This window comes from Chelonus insularis, unplaced genomic scaffold (genome assembly GCF_013357705.1).
Source record: "Chelonus insularis isolate UGA/USDA-ARS -01 unplaced genomic scaffold, ASM1335770v1 contig_17_pilon, whole genome shotgun sequence".
Classification (NCBI taxonomy): Eukaryota; Metazoa; Arthropoda; class Insecta; order Hymenoptera; family Braconidae; genus Chelonus; species Chelonus insularis.
In genome coordinates, this window is record NW_023276415.1 from 1,028,144 (window position 1) to 1,050,367 (window position 22,224).

Below are 22,224 nucleotides of genomic sequence, written 5' to 3' on the forward strand. Positions count from 1 at the left end.
GAAAATTCTTTCAATGATTATGCTTTTAATGTCCGTAAAAAGTTAAGATGTATTCATGAAATGGTGAGAAGTAATTTGGACATTAAGTCAGAAAAGCTTAAGTCTACTTATAATTTGAAATCGAATCTTTTATCTTTTGATGTTGGTAAAAAGATTTAGTTTTATTTTCCTAAGAGAGTAAAGGAAAAATGTCCAGAATTGTAATCGGAGGGGGAAGATACTTATATTATCGGAAATAAATTGAATGATGTATTTCGGATACAGGAAATCCGAATAGTCGTTTGAAAGTTGTGCATATGGATAGACTTGCTCCTTATAAAGAGAATTGATAGATTTTTGACTCTTATTCAGAATTCCTGATTTCTGTAGAATTCTGAGTTAGTAACTGCCAGTCTGAGAACGTTGGTCTTTCATTGATCATTTGATTGTGGATTTAAAGTCATAATTTCTGTCCTCAAACGTTCTCGTGGCGTTACTGGGGATGATTTATTAAAATGAAGTATACAATTTAGCTGTTTTTTTTACTGATGGCCACAGTGAAATTTAGATTTAGAAAGTGACTTGATGTCTATGATATCCTGTTCAGTTCATATATTATGGAAAGGCTATTGAACTGGTTTTAAAACTCTTTGCGCAAGATGTGATTACTTATGATTATTAAGAGTCCGGTTATTGTATGATAAGGATGATAAGGAGTCGGTAATTAATTTGGAGAAAATACTCCAGGAAATGAGACTATTTTATTGGAGGATTAATTATAATTAAATTTTGGTTTTATTTTTTAAACTCAATGCTTTGATCTTTCTGAGATAATTTGCTCAGCAAATCGACCTATCCCTGATTCCTTGGCATTTCCAACTCTTTTAAATGTTTGAAAGATTCTTTCCGGAGGTTCTATTCCATTTCATTGGGAAGAAAGGAAGGAAAGAAAGAAGATTCAGAAAAAATGATCATTTATTTATATTGACTGATGGACTTGTAGTTTTAACAATAATTTTGAATTGCATAAAGTCACAATATCAGTTCATCTTAGATTTTCTCAACCTGTTGAGGAGGTTTTCATCAAAAACTAAATTGATGAAAAATAGTTTATTTTTGCATTTTTTTCGAAACTTTTTTTGTGGGGTAATTACCACCTCCGATTTGAATTTTAACTTTCTTTTGATTTTATATTTTCAGAATGCTGACTTTGTAACGGTAGCATTTTCCACGAAAACTATAATAGATGCGGAAAAATGTTTTGTACAAAAGTTGTAGATTTTTATATCATCTACAACATCTGTCTAAGAAAATTTTCGATATCTATTAGAGTATTTACTAAAAACGTTAAAAAAAGGATTTTCGAAGCAATTTTACCTCTTTTTCACCCTGATACTGGGTTCGCAACCTTCTAAAAACTATCCCTACTCAAATCTAGCATGCTTAGAAATATTCCAACCAAGTTTGACCGAGTTTGAAAAATTGCTATTTCAGGTCTAACTTGACTGGACTATAGCTATGATTTCGAATCAAGTTATTGATATTAAATGAAAATTGAGGCTAAGGGATAAATTTAATTATTCAAATTAGTGATAGAAGTATGAATAACCTAAAAAAAGCAGAGTTAAGACCAACAAGTGAATCTGTTAACTATATGAACTATTGAGAAGAGAGTTAGGAAACTGTAGTGGTGTAACGGATCAAAAGCTTTTTTCTTATATTGGAAGACGTCGTGAGCCTAAGGGCTATGGTCACTAGGCTGTTGACTTAAAAAACTCATAAAAAAAATATCAGTGCTCTGCAGTGGTCTGGGTGCGATCCGAAAGGTCTACACGACCGACTTCCCAGTGGAAAAAATTGAAGAACACCTCGAATAGAACTTGTTTACAATTGGTTATCACATATTTAATTGTTATAAACAAAAAGAGTGAGCCTCTATTTATGTTATACGGTTGGGAGCTGTTTTTTAGTAGAAGAAAAAATTGTGCGTTGGAAGAATTCAAATATACCTCATAGATCCTTTCTTTCATTATTTATAACAAATTTCATTCCTATGAACGAAACATGTTTTCATTTATGTCATACGGTTGGTAACATTTTTGTAGTAAAAGAAAAAATTATGCGTTAAAAGTACTCATATACAGGGTGTTACAGTTGGGTCAGAAACTGAGTACATAGACGTATTGAGGAGAAGAAATGAAACAGAAAATCCCTTTACAAAAATTCCGTACGCTGAATATTTATGGAGTTATAAAAAATTGCAATTGACCAATCACAGAAAAGTCGCTGGCGACGAAAAGTTAGTCTTAAACCACAAAAAAACAACAATCAAAACATGAATTGTTGAGTTACGTGAATAAAAATATTGTCACCCAACAAAATGACAATCGCAGCAAGTATTAAAAACTAGAGAAAAATGAGTTATATGTGAACATAGTAAGATCAAATTGCTCGGAACAAAAAGTGGGGGTTTAAGTTTACTCGATGACTGAGATTCAAATAAAAGACATGCGCAGATGTGAATTTAAGGAATAAATGAAAGAATAAATAAATAATGTAGGAGCAACAGCTAAGATGATTTAAGGCCAACTGGACGTCTATTTTGATGTGTAACATTTTTTGACTTTTTCTCGACTGCTATTTAAGCCAGTCAAAATTAAATGTGAATATAAAATGATGTAGAAGCAATAACTGAAACGATTTGAAGCCAACTGAACGTCTGTTTCCGTGTTTAACATTTTGTGACTTTTCCCGGGTGAAAAATATGGGGCCGGCAAAACACCGAAAAGAGATTTACAACGCGAAATGAAGTCGAATAGACGCCGTAATATTTTCTAAAATCAACATGAGGCCGACAACACGTCTAAATATTCTGTAGTGGAAAAATTGATAGGAGCCGAAGAAACACCGAAAAAACTAGAGATATAATTCCTCAATTCTCGCATGTTCTCGGAGAAAGAATATGGGTATTTTATAAAAAAAACTTTGAGTTTATTCACCGGATAAGTATGCGACATTACATTTTTATTAATAACTCATTACTTTTACATACGTCAAAATTGAAAAACTCACAATATGTAATCATAATCTTTATAATCTACCTTGTTTACAATGTTAGCTACATATATTTTATTATTAATTTCCATGCAAAAACAACTTGATTATGTATCACTCACTGAAACTACTCTAATGCATTAGTTTTCACGAAATATATTCATGTACGGAATAACAATCTCATCATATTGATTGCCCTAATTTTTTTTTTGATTTAATATCATACTATCCGTAGTTTTGAGTGAATGGTTCAATGTGCCTTCTCTATAATAGCAAAAAACCTTCCATTGCAATGATTCAATAAGCATTGCTAATGACAATTACATATTTTTAAAAATTATTGGACAAATCCAATTTTCAGCTCATACGGATCATGAGTTTCATACAGAACTCTATATGATGTATATGAACTGGCTCTTATAATTTAAATCATAAATTAAATTACCATCTTTTCTAATTCCGCGAAAAGATGATATTTGGAAATTTTGTGTGTGGTAACCAGCTTCAGCTAGTAGATCCATTAAACTCTCAGGAACTTCTTGTAAGGGTTTTATTGCTCTGACAATGTACGTACTGTTGTTGATTTTTCAGTATTAATAAGTCGTTTGCCAATTGTCAGAAGTGATTTGCAAAAACTTTTCGTCGGAGCACCATCGTTTAATGTTTCAATGACGTTTGTCATGATAGTACTATATGCTAGTTTAGAAGAGATTTGTAGTCCTACATGGGTTGTTCCGTGAATATATTTCAATAAATGTCCGTTGAGATCTTCAAATGAAAAGCAATATGTGACCCACAGTGGGCCAGTATTTCGCCCCGACATAGGAAGATGCTGTAGTAAATAAAAATTACTAATAAACTTTGGAAATTTGAGACAAACGCTACTAACAAATCTTCAGCTTTAGATAGCATTTCTGGAGAAATATTATTTCCATTTAAAATATAGATACCAACTACTAGCTGTAGATAATGATCAAAATATTTTTTCGGCATAATATCATGTAATACGGGTAATGAGTAATAAAAAAAGGAGTTTCTCCACTCGTTTGTTTTCCAGTGGCTTAGATTGTTAGTAATTGATCTTGGCAAACAAGATACTGCTAACATTGGCTTGATATTTCGGAGCCTATCATCTATCATTGACTTTTGACCGTGTAATGAGAATTTTTCAAATCGTGATGATGAATCAAGCCACAAATATGCCAACTTCGGAACAGCACCTTGAAATATGCAGTGCATCACATCAATTGCTATACTGTTTATAGGATCCGACATGATAGATGACAGTATCGATGATCCTTTCACACCAAGAATAGTTAGTTGTTAATTACGAGCTTGATTTTGGGCTAGATTATAGGCTAACTGTCCATAATGTCTATGGTCCTGAGTATTTCGAAGAAATAAAGATCCCTCAAACGGGTAAATATGCGTATTCCCGAAATTCGAACCACTCACGTTATCATCCTGCCGCATAACATAATGTGCAACCATAAAATCCGTTGTGATAAGTATGATTAAGAAAATCAACTTTCGCTGGAATATCGCATGTTCCACAAATAACAACAGCTTTAACCTTTCGTTGAATCTTCGATCCGAGAAGTTTGAATTGAACCCCTTGCCGCGGCTGATACATATCTGCATACAAAGGTTTCATAAATAAATTTGGTTGTGGATTTGTAGGTCCAAACCAAATACCAGCAACGATAATGTTTTCCCTTAATATTCGTTTATGGTACGGTAGCTCATTAATAATTAAATATATGGGCCACACTTTACATGTTAATGATTTAAATACTGGTACACCATCAACATAAAACATAAAAGATAGATTGTTTTCACCTTCAGTCAATAATACATTCGTGCCAGTATATTTTTTATAAATTTTACCATCATAAATATCGGATATGTATCCTTCCTGCGATTCTCTCCCATTTCGATGATTTAAATCTTGGACAAAACCAGGTTTTAAAAATAAACTTTGTAGCTTGTTGGATACGGGAATTTGCAAAAAATACGAAATAACGGGTTGCTCTTCACAATAAAAATTCAGATTTCTGGTATCCAGTTGGGAATAACATACTGAGCAGTAATAGTGTCTGACAAATGAAGACTTCATTCCAGAAAAAAATTTATGTAACATGTAAACTGTTTTTCTAAATAGTGGCGTAGCTGGTATCAGAAGTAGAATTAGTTTCAATGAACTTGCAAGGCACGTACCACTTAAACTGAATTTCAACGCAAAAGTTAATATTGCCAACTTTGCTTCTCCAACACTTAGGTTTGCCTCCGTATACAGCGATTCATCACTATTTTCTGTATTCCAATCACTAAAAGTATCACTTGATTGATTTGCAGTATTGTCATTTTCATGATTATTGAGTTCTTCTCTAGTTTCATCATTATCTTCTTCACTACTGTCCCATATCTAAAAATCATTGTCGTGATCATCTTCTTCTCTGTTGTCAGGATTGCCTTCTCCACTAACATCCGATCTTCGGTGATTCTCGTTATCCAGATTTTCCTCTTCATTTATAACGCTAGCTTCCATGAATTGGGCATTATCTTAACAAAAAAAAATTGCATGTACGTGTATAATTGACATAATAATTATTTATATTCATTTTATTAAATTATATTATCTTCCATCATTTACCATAATCATTATTGGTATTTCTTCTTTCGACGATATTCAACATTTCATCATCCATCTGTCCATCCATATCAGCATCTACATTAAAATACAATTTTATTAATAATGGTACATGTAGTAAAATAATAGAATGTATAATTATTAAAAATACCTGGGAAATTCTGTACGACATGATTCCTGCACTGATTAGTATTGTTAGAACCCGTCCAAGATCTGTGGAATGATTTAAAATACCATTCTAAGTACTGACTGATTTAATAATAGATAAGATAGAATAATTTTGTACATACAACAGAACCTAAAACTCTAATTACTTTAACCTTGCGATCACCTAAAAGGAATAAATCTAAAATGGATAATTGAAATAAATTTTACGATTTCAGTAGAAATCAAGTGGATCGAAATCAATAATTGAGTAAATAATTGGAATTCGATGATGACTATTTTCTTGAAAGTTATTGTTTTACATGATGGAAGCATTGAAATAATTAAAACTTTCCATTTCTCAATCAAATAATACTTTTGCAATATAATTTTATGTAGTAATAGATCTGAATTTGACACATTTTTATAAAAACGTTACAATATTTCATACCTCGTATTGGATGCAACCAGTCGTTTCTTCAGCTGCCATTGTCTTGTTCGAGAATAGTCATTCAAATTTTTTAAATTTTTCACTCGTGGCATTCTTTAAACTCCAAAAGTGTTAACACTGTTATTTTTATTAAATACCAATTTCGCACAGTACTTATATATCGTGAATCGATGTATTAATATCACCTTCAATAAACTCTATCTGTATCTTTTTAACATATCCATAGTTTAGTGCATCGTACTATTGAACAGTACTGTACGCTTCCCTACAGATGGCACTCTTCACGCGGGAAAAACTATAAGATGGCGACGTATTAGTGGCGTCGGCCATTGACGCTGCAATTCTGAGGAATTTTTCATGTTCCTCGAAAAAGCTTGCACGGTTTTGATGTGCTTATAATAGTGGTTATTATGCTATAAGAAGAATAAGTGAAAAAAAATGTGGATTCTAATTTTTTGAACAGAAAGTGCTGAAACTTCAATTATAAGTGAAGAAGATATTAATAAAATATTAAAATTGTTATTGTATTAATGTTTGAAAACTCGTACACCATTCGTGATGCTTGAAAATTTCGAAAGAGGGAAAGCGGGAAATTCTCATGAAATGTTCAAGTAATTTTTTCCCTTAGTTGTTGACTAATAATAAGTATAATAATATAAGTTTAATAATAATTTATTCCCTTTTCACTTCGTAATTAATTTTATTTTGATTATAAAAAAAAATTTCGAAATAATGTAACTATTTTACCCACTGATCGGTCAATAAAACATATAAATATACCTATATTTTTTTTTGTTTTTAGAAAACGAAAAGTATCTTCAATCTTTATTTGTTGACACGTCGGGGCGAATAATTCGGAAAAAATTTGCTTGTCCAATTGAATTGGAAGTAAGCAAAATAAAGATAAATAAAAATAAGATTCATTTTTCCGATGAAGATTATCATCCGGTTGAAGTGAAGGATGTAGACGCGAAAGAAGTCAATGGTTTATCGGAGGTTGAAATTGATAATAAAACCTGTGCTAATTGTAAAAAGTGCATATGCCGTGATTGGGCTTCATGAGGTAAAATAAAATTATCTTTTAATTTATTTTAATCTGTAAAAGAGAAGGAATATATTGTAGAATAAGCTATTAATAAGTGTATTTCTATATGAATTATTGATATCAATAATTATTTTTTTAGTGACTCCAGAAGTAGCTGCTGTTATTATTGCGATAGCAGAATCATTAAAAAAACAGGACCCTAAAAGTGCAATCCTTCGTAAGGAAACAATTGTGGTAATTTTTACATTTTATTAAGTTGTAAATCGTGAATTGTCAAATTTCTCATATTTTGGCACTTCTAATATTTTGTTGATTCGTAATTTCAGGTGGAGTTATGTTCTACGAGCAATGTATTTATAATTGATGCTGATAAACAATGGGATAAAGCCCAATCAAAACGAAATCCTCGAGGACTAATAATAAAGACTGTTCTTTGTATGACATCGAAAGAAGAGTTATTAAAATATGCAACTGCCGAAGACTTCAACTGTAACTTTAAGCCTACCCTAAAAAAACTGTTTTACGTAAGTATTTTGCCAATATTTCAAATGAAAATGAAATTGAACTGCTAACTTACTGAAAACAAGGAGTAATGCTATTATTTTCACGTTTTAGATTTTATTGCTGAAGAGGTGGGCAAAGTCATTGATCTTGTGATGTATAACGCTGTTATTTACAGGGAAAAAACAAAAAAAAACGAACCACAACCAACTCAACCACTGGCCTCATCAACTCAGCTACCAACATCAGCTCGAGTTGAACCTACAGTGTCGTCAACAGCTCAACCACCAGCATTAGCTCCAGTTGAACCTTCAGTGTCGTCGGCAGCTCAACCACCAACACCAACTTCAGCTCAACGAGGACCACCAGTTCAAACTTATTTACAAGCTCCATCATCAACTTATTACTCACCAGTATCCAGTTACTACCCATCAGCACCACCAACAGCCTGCTATCCACCACCACCAGGTTACTACCCATCGGCACCACCTCCCATGTATCTTCCACCAGAACATTCGCCTGCATCGTCGTCAGCACCATCATTATCATCACAATTTTCATCACCACAACCCATCTATCCATCCATACCAAGAGAAACTTTTGATCAACATGAACAATCTCAACATACCACGGATCTTTATACAAATTATTAAAACTTATAATTAATATTTCAAGTTCATATAGTGTATCAATGATTTTTCATATATTTTTTAATCAAAAATGACTGAAAATTGAAATTATTTCTATTGTTATCTTAAATTTCTACTCCAATAAGAATATTTATTGTAGACGTTCTTTCGGCGTGACGTAGGCAGTTACTTAACAATATTTGGGCTTCCTTTCGGCCTTGTCTCAGTGTTTCTATGCAACCGGTTAGGCGTGTAATCAGCATCGTATAGGCATTTTTTCGGCCTTATGTTCACGACCTCAGCTAGTTTTCGACGTGGTATCGACGCATTTTACAAGATCTAAACAAAGTCGGATATTCTCTGATTCTTCGGCCTCATATTTTTCACTCGGGTTTATTGACTGCTATTTAAGCCAGTCAAAGTTAAATGTGAATATAAAATGATGTAGAAGCAATAGCTGAGATAATTTGAGGCCAACTGGACGTTTAGTTTCATGTTTAACATTTTTTGACCAATTTTTTATTTTTTATTGACTGCTATTTAAGCAAAAAAGTCACAAAATGTTAAACACGGAAACAGACGTTCAGTTGGCTTCAAATCGTTTCAGTTATTGCTTCTACATCATTTTATATTCACATTTAATTTTGACTGGCTTAAATAGCAGTCGAGAAAAAGTCAAAAAATGTTACACATCAAAATAGACGTCCAGTTGGCCTTAAATCATCTTAGCTGTTGCTCCTACATTATTTATTTATTCTTTCATTTATTCCTTAAATTCACATCTGCGCATGTCTTTTATTTGAATCTCAGTCATCGAGTAAACTTAAACCCCCACTTTTTGTTCCGAGCAATTTGATCTTACTATGTTCACATATAACTCATTTTTCTCTAGTTTTTAATACTTGCTGCGATTGTCATTTTGTTGGGTGACAATATTTTTATTCACGTAACTCAACAATTCATGTTTTGATTGTTGTTTTTTTGTGGTTTAAGACTAACTTTTCGTCGCCAGCGACTTTTCTGTGATTGGTCAATTGCAATTTTTTATAACTCCATAAATATTCAGCGTACGGAATTTTTGTAAAGGGATTTTCTGTTTCATTTCTTCTCCTCAATACGTCTATGTACTCAGTTTCTGACCCAACTGTAACACCCTGTATATAGCATGGGTCTCTATTTTTATTGTTTATAACAATTTAAAAGTTTTTATTTAAATATTACCATGATCAATAATCATTTGTTAATAACAATGTTCAATTGTTATGGACAGAATTCCATATTATTAACAATTATTATTGACTATTATAGCGTCTTTAATGATGTTTTCTCAATCCTGACACGGGTTTAAAATTCTTTCATTGCTGATTTTGCTATGTAAAATTCTTTTTTCGGTGAAGTATTGGCGTCATATTTTCATACAAGTATTTCGATCATTCAATATTCATATTTTTTTTTTAATTTTGTCTTGAAAATGATATAATTTATAAATTTTACAATTCAGGTCGTTTTCCATTTTTGCTAATTTTTTTGTTCTGCATAAGAAACTACTGGACCGATTTTGTTGAGAACCTAATCAGTTCTAAGTTGCGCAATTACGTGTCGAATGCAGTTCCACGTCGATATCATTTTTTGTTCTCGAGATAATCGACCAGGAAAATTCCGAACGAATGTACTCACATACGTACATTGTCATCCCTATGAAATTGAGAGTAAACCTATTAAACGTTTTAATATAATTTGATTACCACAGAAAAAATTAGTTTGATCAAAAGAAAATTTGAAATTCGCTGTGGAGGTTTTTTGCTTATACGGATTTGTTGCTTAAATATATACCTAAAATCAAATTTACAGAAACTCAGTTCGAACAAATTCTGTGATTGATGAGATTCGATCCTAGTACGCTTCTGACTGCACTATTCTAAACCATAGAGACATGACTTTTACTAAATCTATTTCCAAGCTAGTTTTTTAAAGCAGAAAAAAAGTATTATTATTTGTATAAATATGACAGATGAAATGCAACTCAGACATTATATCTTTATTTTATATTACTTGAATAAGGAACACTAGCAAAATTCCTGTAGGCAACTGATGCATTAAAAAAACTAGAAATACACTGCGCGCTCTCTAAGCACGCTGTCTCAAGTCAACAACGTGAAAAAATTTTTTTTTTTTTTAATTTATTTTGAAAATTTAAAAAAATTAAATTGACCAATCAGCGCACGAGTAAATGATTACGCTTTTCTGATGGGTCAATTTAATGTTGTATTCTTTATTTATTGTTTTTTGGTATTTCTTACGGTTATTTTCGAATTTTTTTTTGTTGTTACCTTTATTGAATTGTAATTTCTACGATTTTATAGAAAAATATATTACAAATATTTAATAATATTTACGCGAACCGTTTTTGTAATTGTATCTTATTACCTGACAGTAAGTCATGAGTTGTAATAGATAGGAAATAAGACTTTTCGTCATACCCGCACGGAAAGTTCACTTTTCCATTGGAGAGGGGTTGAACTTTCCACGCAGGTATGACGAAAAATCATATTCAGCCCTAGAGAAGACAATTAGACTAGCTTAAACCACGTGTTTACTACCCTCGCCTTCGGCTCGGGTTGTAATTTTACACGTGGTTTGAGCTAGACTACTTTCCCTCCCTAGGTGTGAAATGTACTATTAGCTATTCAACTATTTTTTTGCCTCCCACATTAATCTTAACAGCCACAATAAGATTCGATATTGTTTGATAGGTGAATTTTGTCAATTTCATCACTACAAAATTGGTTAAACAGCTCACTTTGTCTGCGCAGATTGAGTTTTTTGCTGAAATAGAGTGTTTGACCATTTCTGCAATCGCAAATAATATTTTACAAACGGTGATCAATGCAGAGTAGATATGTATACCAAAAGATACTCAGTTAGCAGATTTAATATATAACAGTCCTACAGATATTGATACCTTGATTCGAGCAGGTCTGTATTGAAGATTCTTCTAGGTGCGTTTTGAAATCGAATCAAAGGACCACAAGCATTGGAACATACAAAATTCGGTTAAATTCTTGACGGCAAAGTATTGGAAGAATCGGTAAAAACTCCAACATGTTGAATAATGACTAATGCACCGCTTAACCAACAGCCTGAAAAATTTCAGAAACAGGTATCAATTTCAAAGAAGTATCATGATACAAGGAAAGACATAATCTTTAAACAATATTTTAGAAAGGTAACTCAGAGAAATTCAGAAGGAAAATTCATTATACGCTTACCGACACGGTCGAATATCACACTCGGCGAATCTGAAGATTCAGCCGGACTAACTAGACTTAAACATTTTAAAAGTTAAAAGAAATTGAGAAACGGGGACGAGGAAGCATTTCTAGATAGGATCGAGAATGTTAAACTATAGAGCGACAGTATCTTCGTTCTTGGATGGTTGCAGAATGAATCAAGATTATTCAAGACCTTTGTTGCGAACAGAGTAACAGAAATAATAGATTCAACAGAATCCTGCAGAACTCATTTCCCGAGGAACTTCAATTGATAACCTCATAGACAGCAATCTTTGATGATACAGACCTGACTAATTAAGTGCAGAGAATCATCATTCGTCCCTAAGGAGTAAACAAAAAATAATCCTTTCGGAACTTAAGAGTACATCAGTAACTTTAGTGGTATTATCTACAGCAAGAATACTGCAAAAATATTTATTACATTAGAAGTTACTGCAAATCATAGCATATTGCTGTTATTCCAAATCAGCAATCGAAAGAAGAAATGAAACTGGGTTAATAAGCGCCACTAAAATAAATGAAGCTGAAATCACCATCGTACGATGGCTTCAACAAAAACAATTCCCAAAGGAACTGCATCTGCTGAAATATCGAACAAAGTCACTTTGGAAAAGCTTATTACACTCATTATGTCTAATTATTGATAAAAATGGATCGATTAGAGTAGGAGAAAGACTAACTAATAACCTGATTCAATACAATTCAAGAAAAATTTTTAACACTAAGAGTTAAGTCAGTTAAAAGTCAAATTTTCAAAAATTTGAAAAAAATCATCATCATACGAAGCGGATTATATCATTCAACTACGTCAAAACGACCTTCCAGCATTTTCTAAATTCTAAAAATATCATTTAGTAAATTTTAGATACATACAGACGTTCCCCAAAAACTAAAGTTCCAGCAAATTTCCTTTACTCTTATGAGAAAATAAAATCAAATTATTTTTTGTTGAACGTGCTTTAACAGCTTGAAGAATCTTACAATTCTTATTCGAATGATCTTCACTTCCACAATCACAACATCTAAATTCATGAAAATAATTTTGATTATTAAATGATTTCTCATTTTTTTCATGAGAATCAGCATGATTATTATTATCATTGAAAATTGAATTTCCAGCATCAGGGTGATTATATATATATTATTATACTATATTATAATTTTGGAAAAATAACTTTAAAGTTGCCAATTATTAAAATTTAGAATTGTTTTTTTAAAATGTATCAACAATAAAATTTGCAGACAAAAATTCTTCTATCATTTTTCCGAATTTTGCGAACTCTGAATGTTCGGAAAAATTGGGGTGCTGAGTGCCCGTTACTGAGTGCGAGAGAGACAGCGTATTGGACGCACTTTTTGCACTCATTGCAAGTTTTTAAGCACAATAAACGTGCTTAGGGAAATTGTAATATAAGCGAAACCCTTAGAATAGAAAGAACGGGTTTTGTTTATGTATTGAAAATAAAAGAAAGAGAAGTTGACTTCACAAAGTCAGCATTCTCAAAATATAAAATAAAAAGAAAGTTAACATTCAAACCAGAGGTGGTAATTATAATATTATAATAATTTTGATTTTGAGTCTATTAAAAATATTTTATTTCGGCATTTTTTCAAAAAGTGACATAGGGTATTTGCTTAGAGAGGGTTAAAATGTATATATTGTTTCATCAACTAACAAACTGTCGTTACTCAATAAATTCATAGATGGAGACATGCATATATTTTACAATATCATACGAAAACGGTATCAGCTAATCAGTGGCCGAAGAGCAGCAAAAAAGATCATAAAGCAGTGCACTAGATGCTTCCATTTTTGTCCTACAATCCCTGACTTAATGATAGGTGATGACGTGAAGAGGGTAGAATCAATTGACAGAACATTGTTAAATATATCGCTGCATTTATTTGCTTCAGTACTAAAGCTATTTATCTATTTACCATGGATCTTATCACCAAGTTATTTCTAGCGGTCTTGAGTCGATTTACCTTTTGTGATAGAAATTGTGCACATTCATTTCTAGATAGTGGTACCAACTTTATTGATGCTTCAAGAAAGTCAATAGAAGTTTTAAAATTTTTAATAGAAAACTGACAAAAAATAGCTTCACAGCTCGCAAAATAAAGAATTAATTAAAGTTTCAGAAAAGTATCGACGATAAGCATGTAAAACCTTTAAATTACTTCGGAACGGTCTATCTTTGGGGGTCCGTTCTGCTAAAAAAATGAATATCAGCCAAAAAAAAAACAAATATTTACATAGCCACAAGAAAATCGGGATACTTTCCATGTATGATTAACTTTAGTACGGGAACGGATTTGTCTTATATTTGTTTCATTTAATAGTTATCTATATTACTTAACAACTTTATATTTAGCAATGAGATAAAGTGTAATTTAATTTTTCTGGGACGAGATAATCATTACACTAGTAATGAGTCCTTTTATTAAAATGCTTGTTAACATATATTTTCGTATACTACATAGTTACGATTTTCAGAAACAAGTAATCTCTAATTGAAAATTCGTTTGTGTCCAGATATTGACGAATTTTTATTCTTTGTTATAAAAATTGGTATATTATTTACCTGTGTACTATTATCTTCACTACTTGTATGGATGACTGATGCTACAGGAACTCGTTGATCATCTAATTCACTATTGTCATTATATAAATCCTGATATGCATTGATCTCTGACGATTTTATTGGTGGAGTTGGTATCGATAATTCTAATTGTCCAATTAAATTTATATCAAAATCACCAGGTAAGATCGATGGGTGTTGAATCAATTGAGTATTTAAATCAATTAATGAATCTTGAATTACCACTATGCTCCTAAAAAGTGGTTCTTCCAGCAATGAAATCAATAAACTGACATCATCACTCGTGTGCAAATGAAATTCCAATTTATCGTTGTCCTTGACTCTGTTATGAATATGGACCAATAGATGCAGTGCAGTAGAAATATCTAATAAATATAAAGTTCAACAGAATTTAGTATCAACATGATTACAATCACTATAGTAATAATCATTCTGCAATTAGTTATGACAGCTTTTATCAATTGCAGAAAAATCTGCCAACAGAAAAAATCCCCCAATTATTTTCATTTAGAAATTGTTTTTCATTAATTAACAACTGAGGCTTCAGTAGAATCTTGTCTTAGCTTTCCATAGTATTACATATATAGAACTTAGAATTATATAAGATAGTACTTGACCACGATGTTGAACACAATAATAATATAAAAGTTACATTGCAGTATAATCAGAGGAACTTTTAGATTTCAAGTTAAACATATGATATAAATAAGATTAAAGCTATGTCTCAATCCCACACGCCTGAAGAAAGTAAAACATATGGAGACAGGCAGTAATATTAGGTTCGGTAATTTGTGATTCAGCTGATAAAGGACGCTGTTTTAACTTTTTTAGAGTGGATACGAACTTAAGTCTGTACGAGTTATATAATTTACACTGTCACAATACATAGTAAAGTGTCACATTTTTTCTTCGCATTTACACTTAGGATGATTGAGGTATCCAATTCGAACTAGTGAATCCATTAAATAACAGTGATATGCTCTGTATCTATTAATGAAGATGGTGGATGCTCTTTTAAAAGTAATAGTTTCTGTTTTTGAATATTCTTTTAAAAACTGTAATGTATTCATTAATTTCAATAAAAACCTTTTAAAGAGGGTAGATTGAGTTAACTTGATTTAAGGAGGTTCTTGCATTTATGAAATGAGAAATTATAATTTGTAATTAATACAATTAATCTTAGCCATGTTACGAATCTAAATCCGGCTGCTTATATTTTTTGATCGTTTATTTTGTCTATTATTTAATTTCAAAATATGAGAAATTTACATAGCAGACATAGGAAAATCAGTGTTATACGATATATATCTTTTTTTTTGTAACTGCTTAGAAAAGATTATTTAATCAAAAACAGTTCATTTAATGTAAAAAATATTGCTCTAGCAAACAATTGTTTAATAGAATTATTTTATTGTTTAGTTAATTAATAATTATTAATTTTCCAATGTGGAATTAATCATTTTGGAACCAAAAGCACTTTCACACATTTAGACTTGGCAACGTCGATGCTATCCACCGCTATTTTGACGGCGCGTAATTTGAAACTCAAATCATCGCTAAACGTATTTTCTACGAAATCAGAATAGCACATTACCAAGAAAAAAGTTCAATTATATGTATTTACACGTAAACGTTGTAATAAGTAGCAAATTTAACATTCGAAATGATTCGATTACTTCGTAAAAATACATGAACAACTGCAGTTTTTATTTAAGATTTATTTTCTAACAATTTTTTCATTCCCACAATTGCACATGATATAATCCTCTTATTATTAGTTAGCCTAGGATGGCCATTTACATCTTCTCGAAATAAGTTATTTATTCCAGCATCTTTAAATTGTATGCAAGTGTTTTTAATAACATCAAACGTAATGCCAACATTTAAGATTTTGGTTATCATAGTTTTAGAAATATATAAAATTACATAAAAAATATAAGGAAGTAATCCATCAAATGCAGCTATGTTGTCTTTTCTGAATCTTATATTTTGTAAATTTTGAATAACTCGGGAAAGTGATAGAACTTGGTTTTTCAAATCAGCATTCGTTATTGCAACTTTATTTAATATTCGTTCTAGAGTTCTGACATCATAAAGTGCATTATGAGCTCCAACTGTTGATGCCTTGCCCAGTAAATCACAGGTTAAAATACGCTGATTAAATTTTTCTTTATTTTTTTGCCGTTCTGGCATTTTCATTTTTAGCGCAGGGTACGTATCTGCAAATCCCCCTTTTACTGTTAAAAATTCTTCAAAAAGGCCAGTTTTTTGAATATAATGAATAAAAAATCTTGCACCGAACCTAAGACAATTATGAGCAACTCATACAACATTGTTGCCTATGTTTCTTAAGAAATTTAAGAAACGTTTTAAAGCATCATTTAAAGATTCTCCATTCACAGGATTTCCATGATCAAACATAAGACCACCTATAACTGATAATCCAGTAATTTCCGTAATTTTTCTTGGAATTCCGTTTAATGGAATAACATAAGAATTGAATTCTTGATTTTTGTATTTACATGCAATGTGAGATATTTCGCATAGTAAATTACTATAACCTGTCGTTTCAAGATCAAAAATGACGAAACATATGTCTGCTGGAATATTTTCATTCAGTATTGGCTTATCAATAAACTCGGAATTTCTCTGGAGACCACAATTTGATGAATAAGTACAACCTTCTTTTCTTTCAGCAACAATTTTTTTTTTGATCGAGACTTTTTCAATTCTTTTCTTCTTTTTTTAAATTCAGGTTCCTGACAAAAGTCAGCTCGTATTTTTCGCTTGCAATCTTTTTTATATCCATATTTTTCCGTTATTTCACCAGTAGATACTCCGCATTTCTTGTTTAGATCGAGAACATATTTTGTTCCTTCATTTTTTTGGAGAACTGCTGCTTCGACCCTTGCATTATAAGATCCAGAACCTCCATAAAAACGTGATTTTGGTGCTTTACTTGTTACTAAAGCATTGAACGATTCGTTAACTTGGCTGGAACCACAAGGAGCCAACCACAAGTTTTTAGCATTTCTCCAAAAAGGTTCAAAAATTCTTGTTAATGTAGATTTCAAAGACTCCTCTCCTAGTCCCTTTCCACCTGGTAGTCCATTATGTTTATAACTTTCAGGATCGTCTTTGTATTTGCACTAAATACCACAGTCTTGGTGCTCATCAAATGCATGAGGAACTATGTTTTTTATTGCTTTTACTACTGCCGCTACATCATTTTTATTTTGTTTCAAACTGTAAGTGAAACAGTTTTTTCAATACTCAATCACATGCCTATCAATCTTTTGAGCCCAAAGTTCTTTACTCAATTTTTTTTGTTGTATGATTTACATCAAACCATTTTTCAATAGAATAATTGGATTCTCTTCTAACTGCAGCAATTGTTGAACAATCAACATCTCCAATAAGCGTACCAACAACAACATTTTCAGACACTGCCTACATCTTATCAAAAAAATACTGGCGAGACCAGCTTTCGCTTCTTGTTCAGTATTTTGAATTGCCAAAGGAATGCCACAAGTTTTACACCATAATTCTTCCATGAGTAAGGGAACATCAAACGTTCTGCACCCAGTTGTCGTATGAGTACTTTCTTCATAAATTATTTTCCTTCTTTTTGCAGCGATACTTAATTTCTCTCTCCATTCAGTTTTTGATTTTTTTTCAAAACGTCCTTTGTGTCTAACAGCACTTACCGCTACTCACAGTTGAATATTATTTGTCATCAATTAGTGCCACACTCAGAAAATGAAAATTAAAAATCGCGATGTTGCCATGTCTTATGCAGTAAAATGAATATAGAAATAAATAAAATATAAGAATGTTTAGTTTGAGAATCGTTAGTAAAATATTATATACATTTACAAAATAATGGAAAACAATTTTTTTACACAGTTTTACAGCCTCTATCAAATGATATCCAATCATCTATAAAAATAATTTATGTTGGTATTATAGTCAAAATAAATACTTGACACTAATTTTATATTGTTTTTTTTTCGTTTAATAATTACAAAATTATTTTTTATCGCTAGAGGAGAGTATTTAAATTTATATAGCATATAATTGCTATTGCTCCATTACGTTATTTTTCTGAATAAACGAATAAATTACGGACACTCAACAACTTAAGATTCCTGCAAAAACTTCCTGAAAAAATGAAGATGCAGAACGAATTTTGCCTCAGATATATTAGTTAAAATAAAATTTGTCATAACCCTCCTCAATGTCTTCCAAAACCCAATTTTACGTTTCGCTTAACCCTCCACGCCCAATTGTTCTGATATTTACTTGGGCTTTTAACTTCCTGTAAGATAATGAGACAAATTTGATATAATTCAAAAAAGCCACATTCTTTATTATTTGAACGTTGCTCCTTCGAATGAGCAGCAGAACATTTCAAAAACATTGCAATTCACCCCTCATTTTTGCAGAAATAGCAAGCAAAGTTTGTTTTGATGTTTAATTATTTCTCAATTTTTGAGTCTTATCATAATGTAATTATAGAAAATAAACACTGTAACACGACGTGTTCTGTGAGGATCGTTTGAATTAATTTTGGCATGTTCCTATTGTAAGACAAAAGGATAAGGACAATTAATATTTAAAAAGAAGTTTATTAAAATAACAGATTCAAATACAGAATTAAAGATATGATGTCTAAGATTCTTTCTGAGAATCATGTCCACTAATTTTCTATCAATAGAGAACGTTACAAAAATTGGACCAAGCCTTTACAAAACTACTTTTTAAATTATTTAAAAAAAATTCGAAAAAGTATTAGAACGTATAGGATTGGAAATAAACATAAATATAGGCGAGAATACTATTTACAACGGAATCTCTAATGCTGACAATTTTACATCTTCACCTCTCATATTAAACTATAGTAAATTTTCATACCACCTGCCTAACATGAAAATAAATTCCACATCGTCATCACATGCATTCTATGAAAGAAATTATTTACGAACTTAAATCACTTTAGCATACGTAATCATTGATGATTCAATGTATTTCTACAGTTTTATAAATATTACAGACTAGGTAAAATATAAACATGCATTACAAATTGCAGTCAGTGAGTGACAACTTAAGAAAACGCGAAATGTCCAACTTTTATCCATGAAATAAATATGGCTGAATGATTTTCAAATAACTTTCAACTTTTAATCTTTGGAGTTAAATAACTTTTTAATAAACTCATGGAAAATGAGTAAACAATATATATACAATCTAATCGTCGAACAAACGTCGTCAACTAACAAACTGGCGTTAGTCAATTAATCTATAGATGGACACAATCATACATTTGACAATATATATGATTGCTAATTTTACCAAATTATTACTTGTTTAAATTAGCTACCATATTTATAAAAATTACTTTCGAGTCAAGTAAATTTTGCGAAAATTTATCGTTAATCATCAGTATCCATTGACGAGTCATTTCTAGTTAATTTGGCTAGACTCGATGATCATTCATGTAAGTGAAGGAGTTTCTAGTAAAGTTTTTTAGAATTCCAGCAATACTGCAGTTTCACGGCCAATTAATAGATTATATAAACTGTAACATGACGTGTTCTTTGAGGATCATGGGAGGTCGGGTCAATAATTACCAACTGACCCGCTCTCAATCAATGAAAGGATCAATAGTTCATCCAAAATTTAAAATTATAGATGAGAGCGTCATTAAGCTATTCGCCAAGCTATTTGTCCTGACTGTAGTCAGAAATTTTGGTGACAACGAGTCTTTGTCGTACCGTACTCCCAGATCTTTCTTGAGACTGGAAATTATCATTTCATTGGACTCATGAGCAGTCATTTGATCGATGTTGGATTGATCTAATTATTTGATTGATATTTTAATATTTCTCATTCGAGAGACTTTTTGTAAATCTCGTTGATACTCAATTAATTATTGTGATGTAATTTGAGCCACTCTGGCAGTTTCATTGTAATTCACGGAAAAACTAATTACGTGTTCTGTAACATTGATGATTTACATATCATTTTATTGACTGATTTAATTGATTAATCCGTCAAGCTGCGTGCAAGAGTCTGCGAGAAATTTTTGGCGATTCAATCGTGATTAGACATTTCATTATTTAGTAGCTGACGCGAATTGAATTTATTGATAATTATTATTATGAATACGGTGACCCATTGGAGCCGTAACATCGCAAAGTCATTAATAATTGTTAAATCCTGACATATCTCAGGATTGAAGGAATAGTTAGCCAGCGGACGGTGTTCCAGAGTGCTGTATGAATGACTTGGACTTCTCTCAAGTCCTTGGACGCATTGCGTTGGCAGTAAATTACGATTTCAGTAAATTGAATATGCTAAATATATGGAACTCATTATTTGAGCGGAGTTTGAGTGATCACCAATGGTGACACACCCCACGAGGTCTCACGTTTTATCTTTTTAATTGATTGTAAAAGCTAGCCGGTTCAGTATTTAATAAATTGATTAAGGTTGTTTATTTTAACTACAATTTTATGATTTTGGTCGGTAGAACTTGATTGTCCTCCTACCTGGCACCCGGGTTTATTTTAAATTTTATTAATATTAATTCGGTTTTATTACCGTTACATAAATTATAGCGATCTAATTTAAAATTGATTTCTCTTTAACGATAGACACTGTGTCGAGGCATAACAGTCGACGCAGCTTGAGAACCACTTTCCGTTTATCGTAACAAAACAATTTTTTATTTACAATTCATCCATTCAAAATGAGTTGATATTTTTACAGAATGGTTAAAATTATACAAAAATTAGTTGTCAATAAAACTAAATTATTGGCTACTTTATCGCTATCATTACAAAACCTCAATTATTACTCCCATAAATATGGGTCATATCATTAACACTATCACAATTAATTGAATTTGTTAAAATTATGAAGAAACTTACAGCTCTTCGCATTACCTGTATATGTTATCTTCGACTAACTGACACTCTTCTTTAGCTGCTGCCTGTATAGCTTAAACTTCTTTCTTCTTCTAAAAATCTTGGATCAAAATTTAGAAGAAAGGATTCTTTATGCCATGTGTCACCAAAGACTAACGTTTCATTAACCCAAAAATGAATTTATTGAAAATTAAATTATGAATTGTGCTTGCCAAGTATAAACTCAGTGTTAGTATCATCATTCAGTTTTTTGGCTTCCAACGAAAAATGTGACTTTCCAGTGTAAACATCCCTTACAGCCTGACGTAGACTACAGAAAACCACTAAGTTTACACTCACCTCGTTTACAACTTTTCTCTTTATGACTTTCAAATATAATATCTTGTCACATTTTAGACATTTTTAATTTTCAGATAGAGTACGTGACTGTAGAATACGTCTTCCTTCACATAAACTTTTCTGCATGAGAGGTATTTCATCTGTAGATTTTAAAATTCAATTTGTCATATACATTATATTTCGTTTCAGTTTATCAAACTTTTCTTTTTTAAGTGTTTCCAGAGTCTTCAAATTTTTTGAAGAGGTTTTCTTAAATAAATCGTCCTTTTCATTTTATTCTACCCAATGTTTAAATATTATTTTACTAAATTGAAAGTTGAGGTTAAAACTGACATAGACACATAATTTGGTTTGGTCCTCAGTTTGGATGCACCAGCACCCAGTAGGCGCTAGGCTTTACATTACTACAGCGTTGCCATGTCTTATTTTCGTTATATAGGTAAATGATGTTCTTATACGTATGTGTATATATATGGCGCCTCAGCACATATATTTATATTTTTTCATATTTATTTCAATGTATTTATTATCGGGTATGATCGATACTGGTCGACACTTGTCGTCAGGTCGATCACCCCACTGATTAGGACACGAATTAGGCTACGCC

The 22,224-nt window shown here is 31.5% G+C and overlaps 1 protein-coding gene across 10 annotated transcripts in view; it reads right to left on the reverse strand.

The window, feature by feature from the left end:
* LOC118064357 (patj homolog) overlaps window positions 1–22,224 on the reverse strand; it is a 349,897-nt gene that overhangs the window by 281,612 nt on the left and 46,061 nt on the right. For 9 of the 10 annotated variants that reach the window (XR_004690049.1, XR_004690048.1, XM_035078870.1 and 6 more), the window contains one exon: window positions 14,332–14,714. The exons of the other annotated variant lie outside the window; for it this stretch is intronic. Coding sequence is in view for 7 of the 9 variants with exons in the window: in XM_035078870.1 (XP_034934761.1) it covers window positions 14,332–14,714 (383 nt within the window). In the remaining 2 variants the exon portion in view is untranslated. The remainder of the gene's footprint in view (window positions 1–14,331; window positions 14,715–22,224) is intronic. 10 annotated transcript variants of the gene reach the window in all.